At 43.0% G+C, this 22141-nt stretch overlaps 1 protein-coding gene across 1 annotated transcript in view; it reads left to right on the forward strand.

The window, feature by feature from the left end:
* Window positions 1-22141, forward strand: part of COL6A5 (collagen type VI alpha 5 chain) — a 107909-nt gene that overhangs the window by 23175 nt on the left and 62593 nt on the right. The window contains exons 7-22 of the mRNA XM_004283431.2: window positions 1130-1705; window positions 3418-3758; window positions 3871-3952; window positions 6452-6594; window positions 7185-7277; window positions 9885-9938; window positions 12062-12133; window positions 12467-12493; window positions 12606-12650; window positions 12741-12794; window positions 14670-14732; window positions 15372-15437; window positions 15871-15924; window positions 19107-19142; window positions 19639-19701; window positions 21344-21406. Coding sequence (XP_004283479.2) covers window positions 1130-1705; window positions 3418-3758; window positions 3871-3952; window positions 6452-6594; window positions 7185-7277; window positions 9885-9938; window positions 12062-12133; window positions 12467-12493; window positions 12606-12650; window positions 12741-12794; window positions 14670-14732; window positions 15372-15437; window positions 15871-15924; window positions 19107-19142; window positions 19639-19701; window positions 21344-21406 — 1832 coding nt within the window. The remainder of the gene's footprint in view (window positions 1-1129; window positions 1706-3417; window positions 3759-3870; window positions 3953-6451; window positions 6595-7184; window positions 7278-9884; window positions 9939-12061; window positions 12134-12466; window positions 12494-12605; window positions 12651-12740; window positions 12795-14669; window positions 14733-15371; window positions 15438-15870; window positions 15925-19106; window positions 19143-19638; window positions 19702-21343; window positions 21407-22141) is intronic.

The raw sequence follows: 22141 nt of genomic DNA on the forward strand, positions 1-22141 counted from the left end.
CCTTCTATTTCTCCTGGTGGTAGCACTTAACTGATACTTGCTGTTTCATTATCTGTACCCATCACAAGACTACGAACTCCTTGGGCAGGCTTGGGCTTTTGTTTATCACTGGGTCCTCACCAAATCTAGTACATTACTAGGACTACAGTCTTTTCCTAGGAATATGGGGCCTGCTTTCTTCTCATCTCCCACACCTGTCTATTTGGAGGTAGATGCTGAGATGGAGTTTGGGATGCAAGAAGTTTATTAGGGAGGCACAGCTGTGAAAGAAAGGGGGGAAAGAAGAACAGGCAGTAGAAGTCAGTGATGCATGCTCCGTCGTCTCAGTTACCTTCAGTGATCACTTTAGTGCTGCCCCATCCCAGCCTTTGCATTTGAAGGGAACCGAGCATCATCCCTTGGTTATGGACCATTTCACACTGGACTTCAGGGAAATGACCCTGTACCCTGTTTATTAACACTTGTCCATGAAATTTTAATATTTGGGTTATGATATTATTAAAACAATTTGTAATATAAAAAAGTGCTGGATTTAAGGATAAAAGGGACCTAGGTACCAGCTCCTCTGCATAGTAATTGCGTATTCTGAGGCAACTTACTTAACCTCTGAATTCCATTTCTCTACCTAACAAACAGAATAATTACTCACAAGGTGGTCATGAATATTAACCATTATTGTATGCTAAACAGGTTTTTTAAATGATAACTTTCAACACAGATGTAAAATGGTAACATTAATAGTAACAGGATTACTAATAATAGTACAGTGGTACTTGGCTTGGGTGAACATTCCAGTATGGGTATGTTGAAGAGATTTCAAGCCTTCGTAATGACCTTTTAATGAATATATTCAACCTAGTCAAATGTCTTACTTTCTTTCTCAGAGTAGTGTTCAGTGTCCTTTCAAATGAATCATGTAAATAATTAAAATTTGAAACAAAATCTATTAGCTTTCTCCTCCCCACTACTTTTTCTTCTCTTTGAGGGCCAATCGTGGTTCTCTCATCTGTTACCTTATCTCAATTTGCCATGAATGTGAGGATTTAGTAAAGCAATTTAAATATTTGAGCAAAGGGAAAATTTAGAATGACTCACAAGGACAGTAACTGATTTATTTTTTCAACTGCAGTCTGTAACATTCAAGAAGCCGATGTGATTTTCTTTTGTGATGGCTCTGACATGGTATCTGATTCAGACTTTGTTACCATGACAACTTTCTTGTCAGACTTAATTGATAATTTTGACATTCAGTCTCAAAGGATGAAAATTGGGATAGCACAATTTGGGAGCCGCTACCAAGAAATTATTGAGTTGCAAAACTCTCTGACTAAAACACAGTGGAAGTCTCGAATTCAAACTATGACGAAGAGCAACGGGCTTCCGCGAATGGACTTGGTGCTGAAACAAGTGAGCGTTATGTTTGAGCAATCCGCTGGTGGGAGAAGGAAGGCTGGTGTCCCTCAGACTTTGGTGGTTATCACATCTGGGGGTCCCCACTATGATGTGACAGAGGCAGTGAAGACCCTGAGAGAAGATGGCATTTGCATTCTGGCTTTGGGCATAGGAAATGTTTATAAGGAAGAGCTCTTGTCGATAACGGGCAATTCTGAAAAAATCATCACTTTTAAAGACTTTGATAAACTAAAGAATGTGGATGTGAAAAAAAGAATGGTCCGTGAAATCTGCCAGAGTTGCGGGAAAACCAGTGAGTGCACCCTTGCTCTTTCTTTGTTATTATTTGATTGCAGCTTCCCAGTTGTCCATTTCCCAAGGTGTCTGTGGGTGAGTCCAGCAGAACACGTGTGCGGTGAGAATAGACATCTCCTCTTTTTCCAGAAATTGAGATCGGTCAGCCTCCCTCAGAGACAGGGGAAAGGGTGCAGAGGCTGGAGGAGGCCCTGGGTTGTGTCCCCTGGTCAGCCCTGCCCCCCAATGTAATCCAGTGGTTATGCTCCTCTAACACCTGGAACTCAGCCTCCTATTTCTACCCTCTCTGCTTCTGGAAGTCCTAGAGCAATGCCCTGCATCCCACAGGAAGTAAGTAAAATAAACATTTGCTGACTGGACATTTTCCTATTCTAGCTTTGTTAAACCATCTTGTAAGGGATTCAGTGTGCGTGTGTGTGTGTGTGTGTGTGTTGTCCATCTGTGTCAGATGTGTCAGCACACATCTGTACATTTTCTTCTTTTAATGATGGCATTCATATAATCATAACGTAGTAAAGATTTGAATTGTCCTTGGGGATCATTTAATTTCCAGAGTTCACCAATGCTGATGGCTACAAAGGCCAGGTGGGTCATGGAAGTGAGTCAAGTGGGCAGGGAGTGAAGAAAATGAACGCAGAGCCACGGCTCACCTGATGAGGATGTCATTCTTCAGCTCCAGGTGCGAGTTGCTGTGTGGGACTCAGGTTCTGTACACTTGGGGCTGGGAGTTGGGAGGACAGAGCAACATTGAAGGATAATATTTTGTGGAATTTGCACAACAGGCAGAAATTCCGCAGAGAGCTTCTGTTTCTAGACTCGTTATGATGGAAGTGACTTCTTTTACAAAACACATTGGTTTTTCCAAGCTCTCTATTGGGGTGCTCACTGGGGGCAGATGACAGTGATGGAGGAGCCCGGGACTGGAATCAGAACGCCAGGGTTCCCACTCTGGTTCAGCAGCAGCAACCGCCATGCATGACCATCTCCTTGTGTGTAAAATGAGCAACTGGACAGGGTCAGGGGTGACCAAGTGACAACTTGTAGCTGAATTGGGGTTGTCCTATTTGGTGTTGACAGCTTCTTAATTAATTGATAACTTTTACAAACTGGAGATATTGCATTAAAATGCAGATTTCAGGTTTCTTTTTGAAAAATCAGACAACGTAACCACATTAAGCCCCATTTCCCACATGGCTACTCTCAGCTGGAACTGAATGGTGGACAGATGTGTCATTGCTCTGCGTTCATTTTCTCATTCCCTGCCCACTTGACTCGTTGATATTACCCTCCTGGCCTTTGCCACCATCTGAGTTGGTGGCCTCTGGATTAAATAAACTCTAAGGACAATTCATATATTTAATATGTTATAATTATATAAGTCATAATATGTCATCATTAAAAGAAGAAAATATGCATGCACATGTGCGCACACACACGAGGCCAGCCACTGAGAATAAGACTAAACCATGATTAGATTTCAAACAGTTACTGAAACATGTAACATTTGAATGGGACATGCAAGGGCAGGGAGGGTGAGGGTGAACCTGTGCTACATGTTGACTGAGCAGCCAGTATTTTCCTTTTTGGACACTTTTGGGTCCTAGAGACCCTCCAGCCCTAGACCATGACTGCTTCCCCTTTTCCTGCCCCATCTGCCCTTCCTTGCTCCTGTCTGCTCATTAATTTGGCCTTATTTCCCTTGGTCTCCAGACTGCTTTCTGGACATAGTGGTCAGCTTCGACATTTCCACTCACCTGATGGGGCAGCCATTATTCCATGGCCACCCCCAGCTGGAATCATACCTCCCAGGCATCTTAGAGGACATTACCTCCCTCAGGGGTGTGAGCTGCAGGGCAGGCACAGAGGTACAGGTGAGCATGGCCTTTAAGGTGAACAGTGACCAGAATTTCCCCACCAAGTTCCAAATCTACCAGGAAAAAATATTTGACAGCCTACTGCAAGTCACCGTCAACGGGCCAACTCACCTGAATGCACAGTTCGTGCAGTCCATGTGGGACACGTTTAACGATACGTCTGCATCCCGAGGACAGGTATCCGTGTCACATTCTAGCTCCCATCTCCATGCTCTTGTATTGGTTTCTCCCTCCCAGTTATATGTTTTGTTCTCATGTCATCCCATTCTATGCTTCCCTCTTTCTCTAGGTATTACTCATCTTTTCAGATGGTCTTGGGAGTGAAAGCAAAATAATGCTTGAAGATACATCGGACAGGCTCAGAGAAGCAGGTAAAGTTGAAATTGAAAAAGTAAATGATGAAGCATGGAATCTGCTGAACAAGTCTGTACCTACTAGGGAGCTCTGGAACTTGGGATTTGCCTGGCCACTTGAAGCAACTGCTGCTTGTGTCCTGCCCAGACCCCCTTGACCAGCTGCCCACTTATCCCCCAAATGCTGCAAACACTACAGCCAAGTTCTTATACCTGTGACCTTCTATAGATGTGTGCCCTTGACTGAACCCAACAGTGACCTGATGCTTGGAATGGGGGTTGGGGTTACACATCCCACCTGAGGGATGAGAGCAGGGGTAATTATTGCAGAGGGATACAGAAACCCAACACTCTTGCCTGAAGTGGGTCAACTCTGGTATAGCCTACACTCCAGGGACCCTCAGGAATCAGACCCAGGTGAGGACTTTACTGAGACACATCCTTGCTCACAACCTCCCCTTCCCTTTCCTGCTTCTCTCTCTCCCTCTGTAAGCCACTTACATACAGATTCCTGTCTCAGATTCTGCTTCTAGGGAACCTAAGACACTTCCTACTGTGTCTGATTTTCCATGGGAAAGATTGCAACATGGATTTTGAAAAGCACTTCTCACTATACCTCCGCTGTCCATGTCATAGTTTCAGAAGAGCTGGGAGCTAAGTGCAGAAGTGGAGAGTCACATACAGAGACAGGAGGCAGGCAGGTGACCGGCAGGTGGGGCATGTTATTGGAGGCTTCCTTGGTGTAGCCCTCGTGGCTTCCAGTGTTCAGCTTCCATGGAAACTCCCAGGGGCCATAAATGTCCTGGTTGTGTCACCTTCCCTTCTTGAATCCCTACTATACATTCCCACTGTTCTTAGAATATCAAATTCCTTCATATGGCCTGTGAGGCCTTACAGGATCTGGCCCCACTTCCCACTCAGCTTTACCTGGCTGCTCACACTCTGTTCCATCATCAGAACTTTTTCCATTCTCCCTCCAATGTCCTTTTCAACCTCACCCTCCCCACCCTTGCATGTCCTCTTTCCTTCTGCCTGGGACTCTCCCCACTCTCAGCTTCCCCCAAGTTCTTCTCACCACCTCCCTTCTCTGGTTCTTTCCCTTGACCAACTTCCATTCATCCTTTAGGATCAGTCTAGACATCAGTTCTTCACAGAAACCTTGTGTGACCTTCCAAAACCGAGTTAGGAGCTTCTTCTTCAGACTTTTGTAGCATCCTGACCCTCTCCCTGGTACAATGATTAATACATAATAGGCTTCTAATAAGCAAATATTTGTTTAATGAAAGGAGAGAAAGAGTAAATGGACCAGCGAATGAATTAATGAGTGAGTGAATGGGTGAATAAATGAATAAATGAATTCCTGGGTATGGCCAGGAGTTCAGTTGAGACTGGAATCACCTGGGCGTTCCTCAAGCTTCCAGGGCCCACCCAGCTGCCAGGGTGTTTGGCAGTGGAGATGATTTGAGAGCTATTTACATTCTATTTACAAATTTTGTAATTAATTTACAAATTAATGTAATTAATTTACATTCAGAAAAATTCATAGTTCATAGCAGCACTATTTACAATAGCCAAGACATGGAAACAACCTAAATGTCCATCAACAGATGAATGGATAAAGAAGATGTGGTATATATATGCAGTGGAATAGTACTCAGCCACAAAAAGGAATGAAATAATGTCATTTGCAGCAACATGGATGGACCTAGAGATTATCATACTAAGTGAAGGAGATCAGACAGAGAAATACAAATATCATATGATATCACTTTTATGCGGAATCTAAAAAAATGGTACAAATGTACTTATTTACAAAACACAAATAGACTCACAGACATAGAAAACAAACTTATAGTTATCAAAGGGGATAGTGGTGGGGGAGATAAATTAGGAGTTTGATATTAACACATACATACAACTATGTATAAAATAGATGAACAACAAGGACTTACTGTATAGCACAGATATTGAACTATATTCAATATCTTATAATAACCTATAATGGAAAAAATATATATATTCTGTTATATATATATATATATATGACTGAATGACTCTGCTGTGCCCCTGAAACTAACACAACATTGTAAACTAACTATACTTCAATTTTTAAAAATGGTGCAAAAAATAAATTTAAAAAAGTTACTAACTACCATGTTAAAAAAAAATTCAGAAGAACTGTGAAGATGAACAATATCCTTTCTTAAAAAATTGCTTTCAAATGCCCCAGAACTGCATTAAGATTGGTGGTGAGGAATCAAACACAGTTTTCTGCTAATGTTTTTCTGTAAGATTTCTTAGATTTCATGCTGAGGTCAGGAACCATTGCCTCATGTGTGTACTGAAGATGCAGGCAAAGCGCTGTTGGGTTCTTCAGTATCAAGAACACTCCTTTCTCTTATTTTTCACCCCTTTTTGATTCTTTCATTCATGTTCACTGAATGGAAATAAGATGGGCTTTCCTTCTTTTTTGTGTACAATTCCTGGGGCTTTATATCTGTTGTATTTACTGCCTAGGACTTGACGCTTTGCTGGTGGTTTCCCTAAACTCAACCTCTCATGATGAGTTTTCCAGCTTTGAATTTGGAAAAGGATTTGATTACAGGATTCACCTAACCATTGGAATGAAAGAATTGGGCAATATGTTATCACAGTATCTGGTGAGTTGCTGAAGAAAAAAAAAAACATTATTCAAAATGCCCTGGGAACATTGGAATTGGAATTGGAATCCTGATGAGTATTCCCAAAGATTCCCTTGTTTGCCCTAAATTCAGTTACATGGTCTTTAGCATATGAAAAATTGTGAAAGCCCAGAGCATTGTTCTTTGCTTCGCCATGCCCTTTCATCCCTTGTCATCTCGCCAAATGAATGCAGAGGAAGCTAAAATCCAACCAACCCCTAATCAAATCAAAAGCCCCCAACAGTTTATGCTGCAGAAATCCAAGGAAACAAAAGCTGTTAACTAGGAACCAACCAGTCTTGTGCACACTTGGCCTGTGGCCATCTGTGTAGTGAGTGCCTCTTCTATAAATAGAGGTCATTTCCTTGGAAAAGGTATGTCGCCAGTGCAGTTGCTGATCTGGTGCTCTTTCTTCAGGGTTAAGTCAAAAAGCACCTCTTACTCTCCGCAGCCCCTCACCCAATGAGAGAGGACAGGCTGTAGGTGGTGAATTATGATTTATGTCAATTCAGTTCTTATGTGATGAAGTTCCTCACCATAGTTGCTCACTCATTTTTTCTTTTTCCCAGGGAAACATTGCAGAGAGGACTTGCTGCTGTACGTTTTGCAAATGTTCACAGACTCCAGGACCTCAGGGGATCCGAGGACCACAAGCCTTAAAGGTGCCATTGAGTTGTGACATGCTTTTACCTAATGGGCTTTGATTTGGTGTAGGTGGAGCTGAGATTGAGTAGTTGGGTTTGCAACCTTTGCTTGATACTGATGTAATTACTTTGGGCCATTTGTGTGACTTCTATGGTGTAGGAGCCAGATCAGAAGGGCTCACATTTTTAAAAATATATATTTCATTGAAGTATTAATTTACAATGTTGTGTTAATTTCTACAATACAGCAAAGCGATTCAGTTATACATATATACACATTCTTTTTCATATTCTTTTCTATTATGGTTTTTCATGGGATATTGAATATAGTTCCCTGTACTATATAGTAGGACCTTGTTGTTTCTCTATGTTATACATAGTAGTGTGTATAAGCTAATCCCAAACTCTTAATTTATCCCTTCCCTCCTTCCCCTTTGGTAGTATAAGTTTGTTTTCTATGTCTGAGTCTATTTCTGTTTTGTAAATAAGTTCATATGTATCATTTCTTAGATTCCATGTATAAGTGATATCATATGATAGTTGTCTTTGAGTTACTTCACTTGGTCTGATAATCTCTGGGTCCGTCCATGTTGCTGCAAATGGCATTATTTCATTTTTTATGGCTGAGTAATACTCCATTGTATAAATATACCACATATTCTTTATCCACTCCTCTGTTGATGGGCTTTTAGGTTGCTTCCATGTCTTGGTTATTGTGAATAGTACTGCTGTGAACATTGGGGTGCATGTGTCTTTTTGAATTAGAATATTTTCAAATATATGCCCAGGAGTGGGATTGCAGAATCATATGGCAACTCTATTTTTAGTTTTTTGAGGAACCTCCATGCAGTTTTCCATAGTGGCTGCACCAATTTACATTCCCATCAACAGTGTAGGAGGGTTCAGAAGGCTCACTTTTGATGCTACTATTAAGAATGACTCCCTTGGGCTTCCCTGGTGGCGCAGTGGTTGAGGGTCCGCCTGCAGATGCAGGGGACGCGGGTTCGTGTCCCGGTCCGGGAAGATCCCACATGCCGCGGAGTGGCTGGGCCCATGAGCCATCGCTGCTGAGCCTGCGCGTCCGGAGCCTGTGCTCCGCGGCGGGAGAGGCCACAGCAGTGAGAGGCCCGCGTACCGCAAAAAAAAAAAAAAAAAAAAAAAAAAAAAAAAGAATGACTCCCTTTTCTCTTATGTATCCTTGGTGTTGTTGCTCCTTGGCTTTGCAGTTTACACTTTTGCACATTAGACAGTTTGAAAGGTGTCAAGAGGTGTTAGAAATGGTGGGGAAAGTTGTGCTTCATCAGCAATTAAAAAAAGATTATGAAAGATCAATTACACAGCAATAGCATAGATAAATATATCGTGGTATTTTAATTCAGTAGAATGCTCTAAGGTAGTGAAAATGAATGAACTACAGCTACACATAACAACAGGGATAAATTTTACAAACACAATAATGGCCAAAAAAAGCAAAACACAGAAAAGTACGTATGGTATGATTTCATTTATAAAAAGTTTGAAAAGAGGCAAAACTAACCCATAGTGTCTAGGGATGAATGATTAAGTAGTGAAGTATTTTTTTTTAAGTCCAGGAAATATTATCATAAAAGCAGGAGTGTGTTCCCGGGGGAGGAGTGAGGAGTTGTTTGTGATTGGGGTAGCTGCTGTGTCTGGGTACCAGCCATGTCCTATTTCTTGGCCTGGGCGGTGATGACACAGATGTTCACTTCATAATAATTAAGCTGTACCTTTATATTTTATTTACTTTTATGCACTTTTCAAATGCATTTTAGATATCACAATGAAAAGGAGTCTGGGCTATTTTATTTTAAGAACTCAAACACAGTTCTTGCTCCTCAGTGCTGCATTGTCCATCCTTGTGAAAGGATAATTGATCAAGGACCTCCCTTTAGGTCCTTGTTGTTTACCTGTTTTATACACAGTAGTGTGTATATGTTAATCCCAAACTCCTAATTTATCCCTCCCCTTGATTTTTTACTAAGTTACAGTGTTTTGTTTAGCACAGTTTCGTCTCTTATTATGTTGCTTGGTACTAGAATTCTATTCCAAGAGCAAAACTCCCCAGTATACTGAGCAGACAGTGCGGACCTGTTTAGAGGGTGAGGAAAGCAAACCTTAAAGGAAATCCTTGCCAAAAATAAACCACGAGGCAGTTAAACGCAGAGGGAGAGATGATAGCAACTTAAATATGCATAACCTTGTTGTTGAAGGGCTTATTCTTTTTTAAGCTCTCAAAAAAGCAGAAGAAAGTAAAATGATCTCTTTGGAAATGTTATCAATTTGCCTGCTGAAAGGGTCCTGGTGGCCACCACTGTCCTCCATGCAACCCCGCCTGGCACAGGGCTGACCCTGAAGCCCTGAGCTACACTGGGTTCCAAACTCAGCCTCCTGTAGGCATCAGGAGGCCACCTCTGCAGAGGGCTTCAGAGCCAATAACAAGGACAAAAGCCAGCCCTAGAACTTGTCTGACTCTCTTCACACTCACAGCCACACCTGCAAAAACCACAACCAGGTTGGAGGGAGGGTCTTGCCTAAAATGCCTAATGTAACAAGTTTGAGTTGATGGAAGATGACTAAGATTGAATTTTCTCTCTTTCCTCCCAGGGTCTTCCAGGTCTGAAAGGCAGCAGAGGACACAGGGGAGAGGAGGGAGACCCTGTAAGTTTTTGTGACCCACTGCCCACCATACTTACTGACTTCCTTTTTTCATAAAAGAAGCTTTATTTTCCAGAAGGGATAATGGGGTTTTGTTTATATATTTTTTGTAGTTTGGGGGGAGGGGGAATGTGTTGCTTTTCTTTTTTTTTCCTTTTCCTTGTCTTAATCATGAGGCACTTGCTAAACCTACTTTTTGGGAGAAGGAGGGAGCAGGCTCACCTACATTTTGCCTTGCACAGTTTTGTGGGTGGCAGGGAGCTAGGCATCCTCTTTCCTGCCCCTGCGCAGGGTGAAGCTGGATTATTTGCGAGGGGCTCTCTCTGGACCTGCAGTCCAGTGCTTCGGACATGGAAATAGAAGCCGGCAAAGCACCCCCTAAACATGGTGTTGTGGTCCCAAGCCACATGTGGTTTTCGAATCTCAATCTTTGACCCCCAAACCAGAACTGTCACTTGGTTCACCAAATTATAAAAATGGATTTGGAGGAACTGAAACCACTTAGGTGGCTCCATTGGGATAAGAAAAGCTTAGGAGACATCCAGCCTGCATCTCCATCCCCTTAGAATCCTTATCTGCACAGCAAGCTGTGATTAAAAGTATAGGCTCCCAGGGCTTCCCTGGTTGCACAGTGGTTGAGAGTCCGCCTGCCAATGCAGGGGACACGGGTTCGTGCCCCGGTGCAGGAGGATCCCACATGCCGCCACCGAGAGGCTGGGCCTATGAGCCATGGCCCCTGAGCCTGAGCGTCCGGAGCCTGTGCTCCGCAATGGGAGAGGCCACAACAGTGAGAGGCCCGCGTACCAAAAAAAAAAAAAATATATATATATATATATATAGGCTCCCAGATTAGGATTGACATATATACACTAATATGTATAAAATGGATAACTAATAAGAACCTGCTGTATAAAAAAATAAATAAAATTCTAAAATTCAAGAAAAAGAATAATAAAATCATTTTTGAGATCTGAAAATAAATAAATAAATAAATGTAAATAAATGTATTTTATTTATTGACTGTCCCAAATCAGACAGTTAAGGGCTGATCTAGACGTGAAACCTTAACAAGATATGTAACTTCTTGACCCTCGGTTTCCTCATCTGTAAACACTTGTAAATTCCTCTAAGACTGTAATTTACCCACCCTGTACCTGCAGAGGGGTCATGGAGCCTACTGAGCCAACTAGGGTTTGAGTGAGGGGAAGTGTCACCCAATGCCTGACTGCGAGCCCACAGCTGTCTCTCAGCAATTGTGGCCATAGGTGAGGCCTCCTGCTTTTACTGGGAACAATCCTCAGAATAAAGAAAGCAAAGCAGCAAAAGGAAAATCACCTCTCCCCTCACCTACCAGGAAAGCAAGAACTAAGTTAATTGCTAGATGAGTATTTATCCACACAGCCAACCATTAGCACCTTCTATGCACCCAGATCTGAGCCAGGCACCAGGGACACAACGGGAGAAGAGACAGTTGGGGGTTCCTGCTCTCAGGAAACACAATATTGTTCTTCTCTTGAGACTCATTTTATTCTAGCCCTTACCTGTTTTTAAATATTTCCTGGGAGAAGGCAGACCAGCGGGAGAGGCACATGTCATTGACCTTGAGTGCTCTTCCCTGTGTGGATGCTGTAACTTTGGGGATCTTTAACCTTGTGGTCCTTCCTGTGAGCGCTGGCTTGGGGCAATGTCATTTCCTATCAACTGCTTCTGCTCAGTTCTGGTCCCCTGACACAAACTTGCTTCTCTGCCGTGAGCAATTTTGAGTTTTTCAGGCCAGTGTTAGGGCCTGGGCAAGATGTTAGGGCCAAGATGTATCAGTGGAGCATTGGGAATGGGGCTGCAAAGTGAAGTGACTTTAAACCTTTGGCTGTGCTTTCTGATAAGGGCAGGGAAACAACTGAGCCCATCCCACACCTTTGTGTGATCTTGGATCTGTAAGAAAGCCCTGAAGGGAAAATGCTTGAATCGAAGGGAAAACCAGAGTTAATTAATGAATTTGCAGGAGAGTTTGCTTTGTCTAGAGCTCAGAGTGTCCAGCTGCTCTGGCTTCACTCTTGAAAAGTAAACTGCTGGCAGCTTCTGGCAAAAGAGTCACTTTGGATACCTGTTTGGGTACCTTTTCTTAGGGAAGACAAGGAGACACTGGACCCCAAGGAAATAGAGGGATTGAAGGATGTCCAGGGGAGCGGGGTCAAAAGGTAAATATTGTATTTTAAATTCTCTATGGCATCCTCTCCGTCTCTCCTCCATCCCCTCCCTCTTCTGTGATCTCTCTTCCATCCCCCCTCCCACTTTCCCTTTCTCCAATTGCATGTTAGTTTCCTCTTCTGCAGAGTAAGTCTATTTAGTCATCCCAAGAAATTTTGAGCATTATTAAATTCCACCTGTAACCTCTTTGTGGTTGGAAACCCAGAAGCTACTAAAGAAATACAAAATCACTCTCTTAACGGAGGCAGCCCCTTCCTGCCCCAATAGACTGTGAATCCACATTCTCCTTGACATGCCAGTGAGAGATATTTAATCTTTTACAGGGAGCCAAAGGATTTGCTGGATATAAGGTACTGTAGTTACTTCTTCAGTCAAATTTCACTTCCTAATGGGCTTAGTTTACTGATAAGCACGTGGCAGAGATCTCCCTTGACCTGATTACTGCCCATCTTTGTCTTTCAGGGAGAACATGGAGACGATGGGATTGATGGACTCTATGGGGAAGAGGTAAAGCCATTTTTCCTTAAGTACCATAAAATCGTCATGAGGTTGATGTATTTCTTTAATGGGAATTTTGTTTGCCTTGTCTTCTTTTAGGGCTTTCATGGACTTCCTGGGAAAAAGGGAGAAAAGGGTGATCCAGGGTCCCAGGTAACACTTTTCAGTACATCAAAGAAGGAGAATTTGGTGTTAGAGATAGTCTTCATTGTTGTGTGTCACAGGTTATGAGGAATAAAGTTGACAGTAATGAAGCCTATTACCACCGAATAGATGCTACATCCCCATTTGGGGCAAGTGGGTAACTATGCAGTTTTCAAGAATTTCCAGCTAGAAAGATTCAAGACTTGCAAGGATGTTCTATGAGCATGTTTTTCAGAAGTCTGCAAATGAATGCATTTGCCTGTTAGCAGCTTACTTCTTCTCTTTATTGTATCAGAAAAAAATAAAAAGCAAGAGAAAGAGACAAAATTATTTTGGTGGCCTTTGTGTAGCAAATCACAGAGAAAAATTTTTTTATTTTCAATTCATTTTGACACTCATTAATGTGTGCCTCCTTGGTTCCAAGCGGCTCTCCTTTTATGTTCTGATTCACTTATTTATCAAATACTTCTGGATACCTGGCATGTGTCAGGCACTGAGTTATGTGCTAACGACTCAGAGATGAACCACACTGTCCTTGTCTTCAAGGATCCCCTAGTGTAGTTGGAGAGACAGACATATCAATAGCTAATGATGACACAGTATGTGGTTGGGGGTCATGTTATAGGTAACTAGGTGGGAGCCCAGAGAAGGGCACCTAACTCTGCAGGGTGGGGAGTGAGTGCAGGAAACCTTCCCAGAGGAAATGATCCCTGAGCTGAAGATGAATAGGAATTAGTAAGACGTGGAGAAACGGCAGTCCAGACAGAGGGAACAGCATAAGCAAAGACCTGGAGGCTTGGGGGCCCTGCAAGTTGTTCTGCTTGGTGTGAGCTTTAGGGTACAGGTGGAGGGAGGTGAGGTTCAAGAGTGGGTGGGAAGAGCTGGTGAAGGTACTGGTGAGCCATGGAGGAGGAGTCTGGATTTTAGCCATTAAGGAATGGGGAGCCTTAGAAAAATTGTAAGTAGGGGGGTCACAATCGAATTTGCATTTTAGAAATATTCCGTGACAGTAGTGTGGAGGATGCATTGGGGATGACATAGATGCAAGGCAAATATGAGAGGCAGATCTGTAATAATCAAGGTGAGAAGTGATGAAGCCTTCAAGTAAAGCAAGAGACACAAGACCCATGAAGGTTGTAACAGGGTCCAGGCTGGAGTGAGGACCTAGTGTGCAAAATTTAAGGAAGCACTCATTCTCAGAGTGAAGCAAAGTGTGAGCACCTGCCTAAATTTTGCACCCTAGGTACCTTGTTTGTCTCACCCTAGTTCTGACTCCAGGATATCAGATCTCCAGGTAACCAAAGAAGCAGGGAATGAGAAGCCAGTCAAAATGCCTGCAAGGATCCCAGCTTGGGCAAGTTTAGTTGGGAACAGTTGAGTTTGAGATGACAATGGAACATCCCAGTGGTGGTTTCCAGTGGACAATTTAATTACAGACGTCAGAAGTTGCTAGACTGGCTGAGATGTCCAATACGATACCCACTAGCAATATGTGACTACTTAAATTCAAATTAACTAAAATGAAAAATTCTGCTCTCAGTTGTATTAGCCACATTTCGTGTGCTCAACAGCCAACTATGGCCAGTGGTTACCATATTGGACAGTGCAGATGGAGAACATTTCCATCTCTGCAGAAAGTTCTGCTGGGCAGTACTCTGCTAGACCATGAGAAGTTTTCCCTTTTCCCAGCCTTTTTATAAATAATCCTGACTATAGGCTTAAAACTGGACCTTGTACTGCTTGAGAGGTCAAAGGGAATCTGGCTGGGATAGAGGAACGTGGATCATTTTGTCTGATTGATTTTCTCCCCTCCAAACACCACTATGCTTGACATTTTAACACTCTCCTACAAGCTAACTCAGAAGCTCATTTTATTTTTTTCAGGGCAGCCCAGGTTCCAGAGGCCCTCCTGGGGGATATGGGGAGAAGGGCTTCCCAGGGGATCCTGTAAGTTACTGGGGCCCAAGTGGCTCTTAATTGTGTAGTTTACTCCACACTTCTTGTGTCTCCTGCTAACCTGTAGGCAAAGGCATGTCTTGGGAGGGGGTGGTAGGTGTTGACTGAGGCTTATTGGTTTGGGGAAAACCTGCATCTGATTTGGGCTGATTATGTCAAAAATTCAGAGATGGGAACTAAAATTCCATCTAATTCATCCTTATGTATCTTGAGACTTTCAAGTTCCTTTGGGAATGAAATTTCCATAATTTTGCTTATTGGGTTTCTAACATTATTGATTCCCTATTTGAAGATTCAATTATAGGGGAATCTTACTACACCTTTGAGAGACTGGCATAAGCATGTTTGGATGAGTGCATCAGTGAAGCTGCCAGTACAGAGAAGGGAAAATTGCCATAGCTTCAGCAAGCACTCTTTTAATTCTTCATTTATCACTAAGCCTCCTTCAGACTTGGAGAAATATTGTTTTTTTTTTTTTAAATTCATGAGTTTCAAATATGGAGAATTTTCTCACACCTCTCGTTACTTAACCCAAATTAGTTTAGTTCTTAATATTGTACCATTTTGAGAGAAAAAAAAAAGCTGATATTTCTTGATTCTAAAGTACTTTTTATTTAAATCTTCCCCTAGGGTAATCCAGGACAAAGCAATAACATCAAAGGACAAAAGGGTTCCAAAGGAAACCAAGGAAGACAAGTAATTGGATCTATTTTACATATATGAGTTGATTAATTCTGTTATCGAGCTGAGGCTTTCCTAAAGTCTAAATTGTTTAGTAAAATACATAACAGTTTTTCTAACTGAACAATCACCCCTAATTTCCCATTTAAGAGAGCCTTATTTTCTTAAAATAAGGGTATGCCTGTAGTAGGTTACACCTCAATGGGCAAAGTTATTAAGTTTCTAGCAGGTGATATTATTATATGTGGAAATTGGTCATTAGCCGTGCGTGTTGCTATACCATTTTCCTCTTTAATGGATATATACCCAATAGGGTTAATATGCAGAAACATTCTGGCATGACACATTTGTTCTGTTTTAATAGTGCTTGTGATTTTTATGCTGATGTCTTTGTCATTTACTCAGAATCTTTTGCCTTATGATCTTGGGGGAAAAATTGTGTTTCTAGGGTAGAACCGGCCCGAAAGGGACACAAGGCAGTCCTGGTTCCAGAGGGAGCAGTGTAAGTATTTCCGTGGATGTTTATTTCCCCTCCTTAGCACCTGGAGATGCCAAGAGGCATTCAGAATACGTGTCGCTGCAGTTAGCTGATCCAGGGCAGATACACTGACACTGTTGTCTTTTGGGGCCAGGTAATTCTTTGTTGTGACGGGCTAGCCTGTGCATTATAGGATGTTTTGCAGCATCCCTGGTCTCTACCCACTAGATGTCAGTAGCACCCACTCCTCCCCAGTTGTGAGGTCCAAAAATGCCTGCAGATCTTGCCAAATGTCAGTCGGAGGTAATGGGGATGAGGTGGTGAGGCAAATTGCCCCTGGTTGAGAACCACTGTGACAGTCTGCCTTTCCCTTTCCACCTTCCAGAGACTTTTAAATGTCTTTGAAGAGAGCCAGTGGTTTTCACAGAAAAACCTTCCTCCAGTAGCTTAGCATATTTGAGCTTCTGTAGAATATTAAGAAATAGGTAAATGTGCTCTCTTCCTCCTCATATGTCGCCAAAGGGAAAGAAGAATTACAGACAAATTCTTCCTGAATAAACCAAAACATTGGCGATTAGGGTCAAACCAGTGGCAACCTGAAGATGCTGTGGTAATTTTACAGCATCCCATGTGATATCAAGCCTGAAACAGAAATGTTGGATTTCTGCTTCTTTTTAAGGAACAACCAAGAAATCACTTTTCCCTTTGTGGACTACCAAAGTTAGAGAGGATATTTACGATGGTTAGAAACCATCATGCACTCAGCACGGAGATCATCAAAAGAGAATAATGTCCAAATGTAGATTTGGCCCTGAGTTTTGTTCACGAGGACACTGAAAATACATGGCTTCCTTTTCTGTCACAAACTTGGAATCTTCTCACCACTTTGAAAGCTGTGGCTGATTGCCTCCCCCTCTGGGAGAGATAGTGGATGAATGTTTTAGTTCCTCTTGCCTTTGTTTATCTTGACTCATAGTTCTTAAGGGAAAGGTCTACAGTTGGATGGCTTAGGCCTCCCAGTGCTTCTGGTGAAATTCTTTGGGACTTTGCCCACCTCTCCATACAAGAGAATTAAAATTAATCAGAGGAAGCAGGAGAGCAGCAAGATGAACTAAATGCTATAAATTTTAAAGATAAATATGTAGTTTTGTTGGTTTAAGAGAAAATACTTTTAGTTTGAAATAGCTTTATAGCTGTCATCATCCATCAGGCACTTTTTAAAAAAGAGTGGGGTGGGGTAGGGGATTATTACTTGGACAAACCAGCCAATGACTTTAAGTCACTCCATGCACAGGAGGCTCTCAGCCTCCCTCCCCCATCCTCACCCACTTTCCTGCCCATCTCCTCCTTTGTAATTAAACAAATCAATATGGATGGATATAAAACAATGGCTTTTCTACCCCCTCCTTCACCTTTCCAGTGAAGGCTAGAATTCTCTATGATGGTCAGAGGATCTTAAATGGATGACAAATTCTAAAAACAGAAGCAAACCTAAGACATCTCCTCCCACATGACAGAATTTCAACCTGTGTAAATTAATTGTTGCCCCAGCTATTGACAAAGCAACGGATCCATGTACTAAGAACCAGAGCATTTGAAACCATGTTCCAGGCCCATTGCCTTTGGCCTGTCAGGCACAAGGAATACATATAAATAATAGTATTTATACTTCTAGAGCACGTATTTTGTGCCAGGTCCCAATCAAATCACTTTCAAAAACTACTTTGTTTAATCCTCATAACAAATCTATCAGGTAGATACTATTATTATATCCATTTTACAGATGAGAAAAAGCAAGAAACCTTGGACAAGTTGCCCAGGATCAGGATAGGTAAATGGTAGAGCTGGGGTTTGAACCCAGGGAGTCTCACTCCTAATCAGCCAGGCTCAGACCTATTGTGCAATTGCTCTGTGCCACCCAGGCTTTACAGGGCAGGGGTGAGCTCAAGACTGTCTGACTTCTGACGACACGTCCCTAACCATTGTGCTACTAAAATAGGAATGCTATTTTGTCCTTGCTTTTTAATGTAGACAGAATTATGACATCATGGAAACAGTGGCTTCAAACTGTACTGTTTCTGCTCTTCTTTCATCTGTCAAGAGTTCTGTGAGTCACATCAATGTACAAACGGCTGACAAGTTACAATGGGTAACTTCTCCCAAAGGGTATTTGTATTTTAAAAGCAAAGAGTACCTGAATCGAGGGGTAGAACCTCCGTGGAAGAATTCTAATCATCAGCCAAACTGGTGGAGGTGATATTTGGTCAGGTGTTTTATTCTAAGGAGGTTCAGAAGCTGGGCAGTTGAAAGAAAACAGCTGCTCTGAAATCATTTCCATGGCTACCTTTCCAAGTGAACGTAGGAAAACGTTTTAAGTATTTGTTTTGTACATAAAATAATCATAGTTGTTTATCACCACACAAAGTAGATCAATGGATGAGATGTTCTGCGGCTCTCTCAATGAGGCAGAGGTGGGAGGTAAGGGGTGAGAGTAGACTCATCATTGCTATTTAGGGAGAAAGTTAGGATCTGGGGCTTGGATTTTCTTCCCGCTTGGCTACCCTCTGGAAAGCAGAGACAGCCACTAGGTGGAGAGCCTGCACTGGCAATTTGAGGTAGCTTCTGGAGAGGTGCTGCCAGATTTTAGCTTCAGACCAGCTTTTCTGGTGGCATTTGGACCAGCACAGAGCTGACCTGACCCCATCAGCCATTTCCTCCTTGGAGAATTCCATGGAGTCTAACCCCAGCGGGCTCATGGGAAGCACTGTGTATAACGAGTTTGTATTCCCCCCTAAGATACGATCAGGGACCCAGGACAGAGAGAGACGGATATGGCACAGCTTGTTCTCACGCAGGAAACCTCTGATCAGCAGACAGTACGTTGTAGGATTTGCTGGAGAGGGGAGGTATCAGACAGGTGCTTCAGGATGATTTCATTCTCCAAACAGCCTCCCGGATAATTGTCAGGGTTGTCAGACTGGAGCTAGGTCTGTAATGACTTTTGGATTGGTTTGCGATCCATCCTCCAAATGTTAGTTGGTAATTAAATGCCCAGTGTGTAAACTTGTCTTTGGAGAGCGATTCGGGGAAACCATTTCTGCGAGCTGCTCGTTACTCTGTCTGTCAGGGACAAGACAGGTCGGGTTGCCTCTAAGGAGTCTCCATCCAGACACTCACACACTAACAGTTTGTCTTTTCTGATACAGGAAAGAGAAGGCCAGAGGGGGGTCCAGGGTGCCTCGGTGAGTATCCTTTCCCCCACGTCCTCTGTGGGAGGTGAGGCCAAGGAGATGTCCCACAGGCAGATGGTACTGCCAATGAGTTAGCGTTTGATGCGGCTGCTGTAGGAAGGGCTGAGCACTGGACATGAGCCCCACTGACTAGGGGATCAGTTAGACTGCCAGACACAGGACAGGCCTGACCTAAGGCAAGCCTCCTTCACAGACACTTCAGAGACAGGGGAACCTGTGCAGCCCTGAAGGCTGTGCTATTCACATACCCTGGGCATTGACTGCAAGAGAGTGAAATTCTGTCTTAGAGTAAGAAATTACCTGGAGTTCGATTCTCAGACAGTTTGGAAGAGTACAATCCTAGGCCAAGTAGGGCATGAGCCAAGAGTGAGACAAGATAGTTCCTGGGTACCATGCCCTGAAGCCCTGAAGCACTAGGTACTATGAAGAGAAAACGTATATGGAAACCATGTGAAGAGAATCTTAACACTGAAAACTCATCCATCAGGGGGAACCAGGGAACCCTGGACTTAAAGGTGCATCAGGAGCCGAAGGATTACAAGGCTCACAGGTATGTTGGAATATTTGTAATACTGATAATGTTGTTATTCTGATGGGAAGATGTAGTTCTGTATAAAAATAAATAAACTGAGACAATTTGAAGCTGCCCCCGCCCTCCTCCATGGTACATTTCTCTGGGATTCTACATTTCCCATTGAGGGTGGGTGATTTTGCTCTGTCAAAATTTGCAGCTCACTGATAGAAGAAAGGCTTGCTTTTGCGTATACCTGGCATCATGTCTGCCTTTTAGTCATAGTGAATTATTGAGACCTTAATACTATGTTAGTAATCAGTATCCAGATCAACAAATTGATTTTTCTTAAGTGAGGTTCTGCACGCAGACTCCAATGAAGGAAAGTTAGGAATTGGCAACTATTACTCACCTCTTCCAAAGCTGACTCTATAGGGGGTGACAGTGCTCTGGAATATCACCGATAGGGCTCTATGTGAGTCATCTGCATTTTTTCTTGGTCATATCATTAGTGAGATGGGCACTGGAATTAGGACATCTCTGTTTCTTTTCCATGTCAGAAATACGCCAGGGTCATCCTAGAGAATGGTTTGCAACACATGGGTACATAGTCACCTGATGGAGTCTACTTTAAGCCTGAACTTGTCTAGAAGGATCTGCCTACATAGATGTGTCCATCCTAAGACCTTTCCAGGAGTTCATTTTTCTTCTAGAAAGTTCTAGATTCTTCATACTAAGTCTGAATTTGGAATTCTCTTGAGTGGTTCTGGTGTCCTCTAGAATGAGTAACCATGGGACCAACCTAAATTCATCCCCAGACTTTGTCGAGAGAGGGGTGACATTACCTCAGCCCCTCCAGGGTCCCTTTGATGCTCAGGCTGTGAAACAAGGCCAGCCCAGGGGCTGTAACCACCATTTGCACTGGGCAACCAGGACATCTTACAGCTGCTGCTTTGGTGATGAGAAACAATACCAGCACCTCCAGCTTTTCTTTCTGTGTGAGAGAACCATATGAGAACCATGCATTTGATGGGAAATATGACAAAAAAATATATGCTTTAATTCCTCTGATAGGGATCTGCTGCTAAAATGTCCTTTTGTGCTAACTTGCTTTCTCTTTTACACATTGATGCACTTTGGCCCAGGCAACCTGCCCCATCAAAGGAATCCATCTGCCTATTGTTTATGTCTCACTTCCTTCTTCTATGGGCTTTATTTCTCCTTTTAGTCTCTTTTCCATTTCTCCCTGCCACAGAGGGATGAGGTCTTACACTCAGGCAGGATATTCCTTCATAAGAGCTGCTCCACTGAGTCTGGGTCTCCTTTCAACTCCTCTTCTGAGACATGCTTAATCTCAGTGTTAAAGCTGCTTGAAGGGCTGGATAGATGCTTTTCCGTGCAGGTGTTTCAAAAGCACTAATGAAGAAAGTCAGTTTTTGGGCTTCCCTGGTGGCGCAGTGGTTGAGAGTCCACCTGCCGATGCAGGGGACATGGGTTCATGCCCTGGTCTGGGAAGATCCCACATGCTGTGGAGCGGCTGGGCCCGTGAGCCATGGCCACTGAGCCTGTGCGCCTGGAACCTGTGCTCCGCAACAGGAGAGGCCACAACAGTGAGAGGCCCAAAAAGAAAGTCAGTTTTCATTTACTTCATTGTATTGTGTTTCTTTTGTTACCATCCAAGGGGTCAAATGGACTTCGCGGCAGGAAAGGAGAGAAGGGAAACGAGGGGCACAAAGGACCTCAGGTGCGTGACTCAGATGGTACCTCAATGGTCTCCAACCTTCATTTTCCTCTTGCTTCAAAGACGTCTTCACGTAGAGTTTTTTTACATTATCTAGTATGGAGTATTTCATTTGGGGATTAACTTGGGACAAATCTTTAGCACAGCTCAGATTCCTTGTACATTCGCCTTTCTCCTTCCCGGGAGTTTGACTTGGAAAGCACAAACCCAATTTATCCGCCTGAAGGAAGCCTTTAGAAGAAGGCACATCTTGCTGACTCATGAATATTTCAAAACCTGATACATTATTCTGCTTTTTCTAACTTTTAAAAATTATCGGTGCCATGCCTATCTCCATTGACTATAGATATTTGAAATGGACTCTGCAAAGAACCCTCGCTACCCAAATTTATTTGATTCTTAAGTTCAGCTTTGAATTCACCCTCTGAAACTACTTGATTCCCAAGTTTCTGACAGTAAGTAATGAGAGTTTGGATGGTGAGAGATTCATATTAAAAATGTTCTGAATCTTGGGTTTCCCTGGTGGTGCAGTGGTTGAGAGCCCGCCTGCCGATGCAGGGGACACAGGTTCGTGCCCTGGTCCAGGAAGATTCCACATGCCACGGAGTGGCTGGGCCCGTGAGCCATGGCCTCTGAGCCTGCACGTCCAGAGCCTGTGCTCCGCAACAGGAGAGACCACAACAGTGAGAGGCCTGCGTACCACAAAAAAAAAAAAAAAAAAAAAATGTTCTGAATCTA

This window comes from Orcinus orca, chromosome 5 (genome assembly GCF_937001465.1).
Source record: "Orcinus orca chromosome 5, mOrcOrc1.1, whole genome shotgun sequence".
Lineage (NCBI taxonomy): Eukaryota > Metazoa > Chordata > Mammalia > Artiodactyla > Delphinidae > Orcinus > Orcinus orca.